Below are 9,362 nucleotides of genomic sequence, written 5' to 3' on the forward strand. Positions count from 1 at the left end.
TTCACTCCCATATTACCTAATTGATCAAGTACATACAGCTTAGTTTCAGAGTTGAAAGGTCAGCAAGTAAAATGCCTCATTTTCTGTTTGAAGTAGTGCAACTTGGTTTGTTAATGGTACTTATCATGTATATAAGTTAGTAACATTGAATTGTTTTTGTTCTGTTAATCTAGGCAACCTCCACACAGTGCACCAGCGGATGTCGAAATGACATCACCACACTTGACTACTATTCCATCTGGTAATGATGATACTGACAACAGGTATAACAACTATAGTGACTACAACGATAGATACGATGATAGAGATAGGTATGAAAACACACCTACTCATCGCTATGACGATCCACCAGATGAGTACTCACGATCACCACGTTATGATGAACCACCGATAGATGAAGGAGATGGCTATCCTAATTACTCTAATCCTAACTCACCAAATTACAGCAGTTATGATAGACGACAGGTTCGCAATTCATTTTTATATTCGGGAATAAATTTGTGTTGGTGGTGGTATTTGTAAACGTTATTTTCATTTTTACTGTACTTTTAATTTACTGTCGTGTTTTTGGTCCTTTTTGTTTTGTCAAGCCTTTTATCATGCTAATATGCTAATGTCTGTTTCTTGACCCTACCCTTACCCTTGTAGCCCTAAAAGTGGTATAGTCTTGTATATTGTAGAATAGTTATCGGACTATACCATTTTAAGGTACAGGTTGGAGTATGGACAAAATAATGACTGTTAAATCACATCAAATACAAAACTAACATCTAACAAAATGAACATACAAATTGTACCTGCACAGACATACATAAACTCTAAACCCACCAACACACCTTGTGAATGTTAATTCATGAAAAAGTAAAACATCTAATTTTAACATGCTAATGTCCAGGAAACTAAAATGGTAACATTGTATCTGTTGTTTGCTAATTTGTAAACTTTGCACTTGTTGTGAATGGTGTCGGTTTACAAATTAGCCAAAAATCTCCTTATTTAGTCATTCTGCTACCTTATTTGGTGGTATAGCCATGTCCATATATGGCCACCTCCTTATTTGGAGCTTTGTGTTGCACTGTTTAACACTACACCTGCCTGGCACTTAGCACACACACATGTGTTCTAGTTGTTTTTGCTGAGTAATTGCCATCAGTTTTACACCTAGAAATTAATACACCATCACACCCAGTTACTTGCACCAAATTTTGCAGTATGTTTTCACTCAATATCACATTTAGAAATCAAATTTCCTTCACGTCCATTTTTCTTGATTGTCTAAATTAAGTAATAAATTTGTAATTTGCACAAATTGTAATAAATTTTGCACCGTTCTTAGTACAATTTAAGAATCAACTTTGTTTCTACAAGAATCCTGCAAATATAGTTTGTTGTATTTGAGCACACAACAAAAAACGGTCCTGGTTAAATGTTTTGACCTAATTCTTGTACTTTGGAACTGTTTGATTCTTTAAATTGATTTTGGACTAGTCCTTGTTATAATCATCAGATACACAAACTTTGAATGTTATCAGAATTAGGACTGGTTGGGTAATACTAATATTAATCCTGTGAATTTCTATTTCTATAACTTGAATACAAGCTTGTGGTTTGTCTTAGTTCCCATGTATTACACTTCAACACATGAGGGCGCTGTTATAGGCTAAACTGCTGGTACTCTAAAGATACCCATTCCTTGTAAACGTCAACACATGAGGGCGCTGTTATAGGGCAAACTGCTTGTATACCCAAGATACATTTTATGTCACCAAGCTGATTAGGCCTAGAAAAAAAAATTGTTTGGTTCCGTTTACTTACCCGACCCCACCTAGCTTTTCACTACCAACCTTTTTGTATGTATTCAAGAAAAAAATAATAACATCGCAAAAACTGTGAAGTGTTGCCAGAAATATAGTGGATGTGGAAACTGACATCAACTAAAAAAGACAATATAAAACTGTTCTTCCATTCTGTAATGACTGTACATCTGATAGGATGAAATAAACAACACAGAGACCATTTGAAAAACAATGGAAAATCTGAACTAGACAGTCACACATGAAAAAATATAATAAAATAAAATAAAAAATCTACCTATCCCACCTATTCTAAAATTGAGTGTAACCAGAACCACACAATTTTTTTTTTTCGGTCTTATCACACTGAGTTATTTTGTTTGTTTTTTGCTGCATACTTCAACACACGGGGGCGCTGTTGCAGTGCAAACTGCTTGTACACATACATTTTACATCACCAATTTGATTATCATACTGAGTGATTTTGTTTATGTTGTTTTCCCTTATAGCATCCACCAGCCGGAACTCCTGGACTCAACTACACTGATTTGGATCTAGGTCCACCATCACAGCAAGATTACCAACCACAACCACATACCGAATATGCTACTATTACTCCAACAATTGTCTAAAGTTGCTGTCACTATCAAGCTTCTACCCCTACATTCTACAGTCTTTATCACCTCTTTCATATATTATCAATGGGTGATTCCATCCACTGTAATATATAGGGGTTGCAGCTTGTAGTTATAAACTCAGATCTTAACACAAATGACTCTTACACTCCACGTCTAGTATTGAAGTCAAATAATTTCAAACTCTATATTGGATAGTAAGTGTCATGCAAAGTTAGAAGTATGAAAATAATGGAATTTCAAAATCATTTGATATCTGGACTATTTTTATAAATGGTGTACAGAAAATTACTCTGTACAAAATGTGGCGATAGTACTTTTGATAACAATAAGATATTGTCATGTTTTTAAAAAAATATAAGTAATGACAGTGAGTTATATTCCCATGGGGATAATTATTAGGTGATAAGTGTGTACACTTAATTTTAAGTTAAATGAAATATATACTACCATCAAATGTGAATCCATCAAAATTTGTCACAAATGATAATTTTGTTGACCACATTGTTTTCCTAGTGTATGCTATATGACCTGTGTAATCAGACACCCTGTGTAATGTGAACACCCTGTGTAATGTGAATACCCTACCCTGTCTATTCTATATGCCCTGTGTAATCAGACACTCTGTGTAATGTTAACACCCTGTGTAATGTGAATACCCTGTGTAATGTGAATACCCTACCCTGTCTATTCTATATGCCCTGTGTAATCAGACACCTTGTGCCCTGTGTAATGTGAACACCACACCACAGAGACATATCACTCTGTATTATAACACAACCTCATGGGAATATAGATCTCACTCAACTAACTTATCAAAGCAATTTTTATAAAAAAATTTAAACTGTAGTTAAGTTTAAATAAATAGTGACAATGTTGAGTATGTAGCAGCAGTTTAGTGATGGTATGGAAGATACCAATCAGACATGTGGGGGTGGCATTTGTAGCTAGTATTTGAGCATCAAGTAATGGAAGAGTCCATTCTCCATAGGGATATGTACACCCACGCCAACATGTGCAACAGCGAGCACTACCATGATCAGCAAAATTGCTGCGTGTGAACAGGTATCCGATTTTAAATGGATACGGATTTATACCCCACAAGGATGCATTCAGTTGGGTACTTCTCAGTGGAAGTGAAACACTGAATAATGTTTGTGTGTTTGTCAAGATAATTTAGTATTGCCTGTGAGGGTGCCATACTGAACAATTGACCTTTAAGGTAACAATACCTTTACAAATCAAGAAGTTATTTTTAGAAAAGATAATATGTTGACAGGTTTTGAATATTTCAGCATTATTTGAATTCACATTTCAATTATATAAAGTCATGCTGTCTTTAATGCTTTTAGTCATATTTTTTTATACTATGCTGTTATTTTATTTGTGGAAAGAGGATAAGTCCACTTGAATACACATTGTAGAATGGAACACGTACATCAATTTTGATAGAGCTGCAGTCTATCAGACATCTTCTATTCGTTTACATGGTTCTAAAATCCTACCAAAAACGAAATGAAAATCTAGCCTGAAAGATCCAGTCTTTGATTCTGTATTGTCATTGTCCTTGTAAGTCATTGATTTATGTAATATGCTACCACTACTGGGTACTATTCTGTGATTGACAGCAACAAAGAACTAGAACACAGTCCATCCAGTTGTGGCTAGGGAGTGGGTTACATAATCAGACCAATTACTGGACCTTTCAGACTAGCCGAATAAATTAAAATCTGACCAATTACTGGACCTTTCAGACTAGCCGAATAAATTAAAATCTGTATAACAGTAAAGCCTAATTCACTGCCATGTAAAGATATGCACACCTTTGTGGCAATAACAATCCTTTGCAGTAGTTTTAGTTATTTAGATATGAGTTTTTAAGTTATGAAGCTCCCACCTTTAGTTGAACTACTCATTTTTATGTCACTTTGGGGAAGATCATTGTCACAGCAACAGATAATTAATTGTTTAATTGTTCATTTTGGGAATCTTTCTATTTGTAAAGTCTTAAAGTAAAGTTTTCTTCTTTTTTAAAAGTCAATTTCAAACAAGTAACCCTCTGAAGATGTTATGACTTATTGAATTACACAAAACTATAGTTAGGTTGTTTGTGATTGGTTGGTTATATTTAGATTCATTAAAAATAACCAATCATAGCAGACCTGGTTGTTAAATTATTTGATTGTTAATTGGCTGGCTGTTATTTCATTCATTCATTGAAAATAACCAATTAAAGTAAGCCATAGTTAGTTGTTGATTGGTTATTCAATATCTGTTATCTTTTGATAGGCCAATCACATGCACCGATGTTAAACCAGTGCAGGTCACTTTAGGTTTCAATCCTGAGCGGATGATAATAGAAATTATGTGATTTAGTTAAGTGTAAATAATATTTCCAAGTTACTGTTATGACATACAGTAGTATTTTATAAAAGGTAAATACAAAAAAAAAGTTAAAAAATAAACCCCTCCCCCAAAAAAAACTGTTAAAAAAATGCACATTAATAGAAAACCAATGATTTCAAACAAAATATCAGGAAATATGATAAAGATTTGTAAATAATAATTTTTTAGACAAATGACAATCTTATTATTTGATTATTATTTTGTTTATATATAATTGGACGTAGTCCAGTACAATCAGACATGACAGGGGACAACTCCCATTTTAATCATTTAATATTCAAACTAGTAACAACTAATTTGCACAACAATCACTTTACAGCTTCTATCTCTATGTGCAGCCATTGTACTTTTAGAAAGTTTGAATTTATTTAGTTATGTTTGTCCAAGTTAGACTTTTTATGGTTTGAAGTGTAGGTAACAGTACTAAACATCTGACCTCTGAACTGGTAGGACTTGGAACATGAATAGCTGACCTCAGAACAAATAATGTCAGGCCAGGAACCATGAATCAAGAATTTCACATATCAACATAACTGTGACTATAAATTGTGTTACTGCAACTTGATCATGAGGACTGGGAACATGAATATTTCATCAGAAATAGGACAAGAAACATGAGTAATCCCTATATACTAGATACTGACAATCTTGAATATAAAGAAAGGGGTTATTTCAAGAATTTTTTAAGCACAAATATTGTTAAAAAGTGGATTATTGATGACAAATTTGGATTTATTTTGGATATTTTATTAATAAAGCAACTTTATTATCTTTTTCTACTTGAAAAAAGAATGTGAAACAACATATACCAAGTCCATGTTTGTAACTCAATGAATTGCAAAATGATAGAAAGTGTCTGGAAAGAAATATTTTACACATTTTTTTTTTATTTTTACAAATTGATTGAGTTACAAACATGTACTTTGTAGACATTGTATGTTGTTTCATTTTTTTTTCAAGTAGGAAAACATAGTCAAATTGGTACTATAACGGTTCTTGTCGCACGACCAAACTATTCTAGTTACCTGTAAGTAATGTTTCACCTGACCTAGTCGACAGGTTTTGTCAAACGCCACCAAGCGGTATGACAAGTAAATGGATAGTTTGACAAAGCCCCTCTGGTCAGACAAAATGTTACTTGCAGGTAATTAGAATGTTTTGGTTGTGTAACAAGAACCGGTATAGAACTATTACCGACCAGATGAACATTTTCAAGGACATACTGAAATTGTTTTACAAATAAAAAATAAAAAATAAATCCCTAATTTGTCATCCATTTGGCCTTTTTAAATTCAAACCATTGACAATATTAAATCCATTTTATTCATAAAATTTCTACTAACACTGGTTTGCATTGCGTTTTCTGTACTAACAACTCATTTACATAATAACTAATGCACTGATCAAAATAATAATAATAATAGTAAAAAAACTCTTAACAACTCTATGCTTGTTAATATAGTTGACAATCAAATTATACTTTGTCGTTGTCAACACCAGTACACATATTAAGTTTATTTGAAATGTGATTTTTTTATGAGCATGACAAGTTTCCAAAATGAGAATATAAAAATGAACCTTGACAAACTATTTTTCATGATAAAACGTGTGTTCACCTTTGCAAGAAAAGTTTTCAAAATAGCCGTGTGGTGTTTACAGCTCTGTTATTAGTTCTAGTTATCCACACCATAGTTATCACATTCAGTTAATCAGGGCTGTAAACAGACTAGATTGATTTAGTTTGGGGAACTTTTAAGATAATACGAGATGGCCATTGAAGTTGTAAAAGCTGAGTTTGTGAGTTCTTTACTCCAGTGATATTACTCATAAATAACCTTGATTAAACTATTCTTGTATAAATGTTAATGTCAAAGCATGTCCTGTATAAAATTACAGCTGTATTCTCACATTGTTAGAACAATTGACTGCATCAGGCTATTAAATAGCCACAACATTTCTTGATACGTATGCTAAATTATGTTGAGTTGTATCTTTACACCAGGTCTATTTTATTCCCTTCAGTCAATTGCAAATGGTTGTCAAGTATGTTTCAGTAACTACTGCAAGTACCTTTTAAATATGTTGCTAATCTCACGCCAAAAAACCAAAAATTCAGCTTGTGCCACTTTAAGGTGTCGGTGATCAGGTTAAGGTATTGCATCCTAGTAATACATAATATTAGTAATAAATTAGTATTTAATGACACCATACCTCACTCTTTGTTATCAGATATCGTATCCATGACAACAAATTCTTCTTATAGTACATCTTAAATCAAGCCCAGGTTCTCCCAGTGTTACACTGTAGGTTTACTCTCCTGTAATGGATCAGCATTCTCTCTGCATTCTCTGTAACTCTAACAGAAAACGCTTTTTCCCAACTACATTGTAATTAAAATCACAACTGGGACTTTAGGAAGCAAATATTGTGACATGCAGTTAATTGCAGAATTTGCAAACGAACAAATATACCAATATGAAACATTCCATACTAATTCAAAGCAGAACAAGTTGCCATAGTTACCTATAATTATTAGCTCATGAACTGATTACTACAGAACAAGTAATACAATTAGTTCTGTGAATTAGACTAGGATTAATTTTTGAGTATGTAAATTTTTTTAAAAATAATGTCAAAGATTAATTTCTCATTGAAATCTATGAAAACAGATACAATATGTCCCCCATTAGCATGCTAGTTAAGCAGTGCCAATATTTCAGAGTTTTTGTGTACCATTCTCTATCAATACATAAACAAATTTTACTGAATGGTGTAACTTTTATATTTGTAAAATGGCTTTCAATAATGGATGTTTTACCAACCTTTTTTTTGTACGGAATAAACCTTAAAAATCATGTTCTAGAAATGTCAACGTGATAAATGTAATTTGGGAACCCTTAACAGTCTTGTCACATCATAAACTATTAAATAATGTAGTTTAATATACAGACAATAAATGTAAATATATGAAATTATTTCAATAAGTAGAAATGAATCTTTCTGTATATTTTGCAATATTAATTATTTTAACTTTTTTCAACAAAAAAAAATTCATTTTCTCTTTCCTGATTTTCCATGCTGCCAACATACATCTAGTGTGAATGCTTTTTAGACATTTTTTTTTTTACAAATTTCCATATTGCATTGATGGGTGGCAGGTGCCTTTATAACATAGAAATCTTTTGGTATATATTCTTAGTATACTGTACTTTGTAGCTGGTGAAAAGATAGTATGTGTGAGTGAGATACTTTAGTTGTGATTTTTAATGTACAGTGTTGTTGATTAGACTGGCTCAGAATTGCTATATATAATAAGCAGCATGTAAATTGGGATTCGTCATAAATTCCACATTTGTTGTCATTTTTCACTATTTTATGTGGATTTTAGATTTGTAGACAACCTCATACACATACATGGTCATTACTTTATCTTAAGCATTAATGAAAAATATGCATATATATTATATTATCTTCACTGATTGGCTGATCTAAATTTACATACATAATTTGCATACATGTTTATTTCACTTTCAACCAATCAGAGTAGCCTTTTCAATTGGGATTCAGAACAGAATGGAAGTGCATGAAGTGTAACCAAGTGATTTGTCAGATGTTGGCAATAATGTAGCTGAGGCTGCATTAATTAACTACTTTCTTTGCTGTCCTTGAATTTTCTCAAAACATAGCAGGCATCCAGGGAATAAAAACACCAGAAAAAAACAATGCTAGCATGTCATGTAAAATTCATGTTTCTGTTTGTACAAAAATATATTACTTTGGTGAAGTATAAATTGAAAAATCAAATTGTCTTAAACAGCTATTTTGATATATGTATAGTTATTGTGACAATGTTTGAACGGTCTTTCCATTTACATTAGTACAAAATACAGCCTTCTGCAGAAAGACTGAGCAAAAGATAATGTGTTTATCTGTTCTAACCCTTACCATCAAACCAAACTGCACATGGATGGCAAACAACGAATTTAATTGATGGCACCTAACTGTAATACAAGACAAAGTACTGACCAAAACAACTTGTAATCTCACTTAGCTATGATGTGACTTGTTTTCTTTATTGCAAAATATTGGAAAACAAAGCTTATGTACACCTGTATATCTGTGTATGTGTTAAGTTCATATGGAACTTACTAGACTGTGTTTTAGTTTACAATGAGTATGTATGTATGGTTTTATGTGTAGTACCACAAAACACACTTTTACTGTATGTATAGCTGAATCATGACATGGTAATGTATTTTTTACAATGATGATTTAATTCAGAATATTAAAGGAAAATTTCAGAACTATTTTTGAGTGTATGATTTGTCAATCGTTTGTTTTATGACACTCTTTCTTCATTGATAAGAGTTAGTATAACTAAGCCCTGACATACTCTAATTTACTTTGTTTAGGATATAGCTGCAGTCACTGTAAAATTATCCCTGAAACTATTTAAACTAGCCGTTCAATACATGGCAAACTATCATCATTTTAAAGCTGTGCTTAAATAAAATACCTAATGATACAT

The 9,362-nt window shown here is 32.3% G+C and overlaps 1 protein-coding gene across 3 annotated transcripts in view; it reads left to right on the forward strand.

Annotated features, from left to right (window-relative positions):
* Positions 1-9,141, forward strand: part of LOC144439730 (cell adhesion molecule 3-like) — a 45,399-nt gene extending 36,258 nt beyond the window's left edge. For all 3 annotated transcript variants that reach the window (XM_078128965.1, XM_078128966.1, XM_078128967.1), the window contains 2 exons: positions 174-465; positions 2,303-9,141. In XM_078128965.1, coding sequence (XP_077985091.1) covers positions 174-465; positions 2,303-2,425 — 415 coding nt within the window. In that variant the 3' untranslated portion in view covers positions 2,426-9,141. The remainder of the gene's footprint in view (positions 1-173; positions 466-2,302) is intronic.
* Positions 9,142-9,362: the final 221 nt, after the last annotated feature.

The sequence above is a fragment of the Glandiceps talaboti genome, chromosome 9, assembly GCF_964340395.1.
Source record: "Glandiceps talaboti chromosome 9, keGlaTala1.1, whole genome shotgun sequence".
In the NCBI taxonomy this organism is placed as follows: domain Eukaryota; kingdom Metazoa; phylum Hemichordata; class Enteropneusta; family Spengelidae; genus Glandiceps; species Glandiceps talaboti.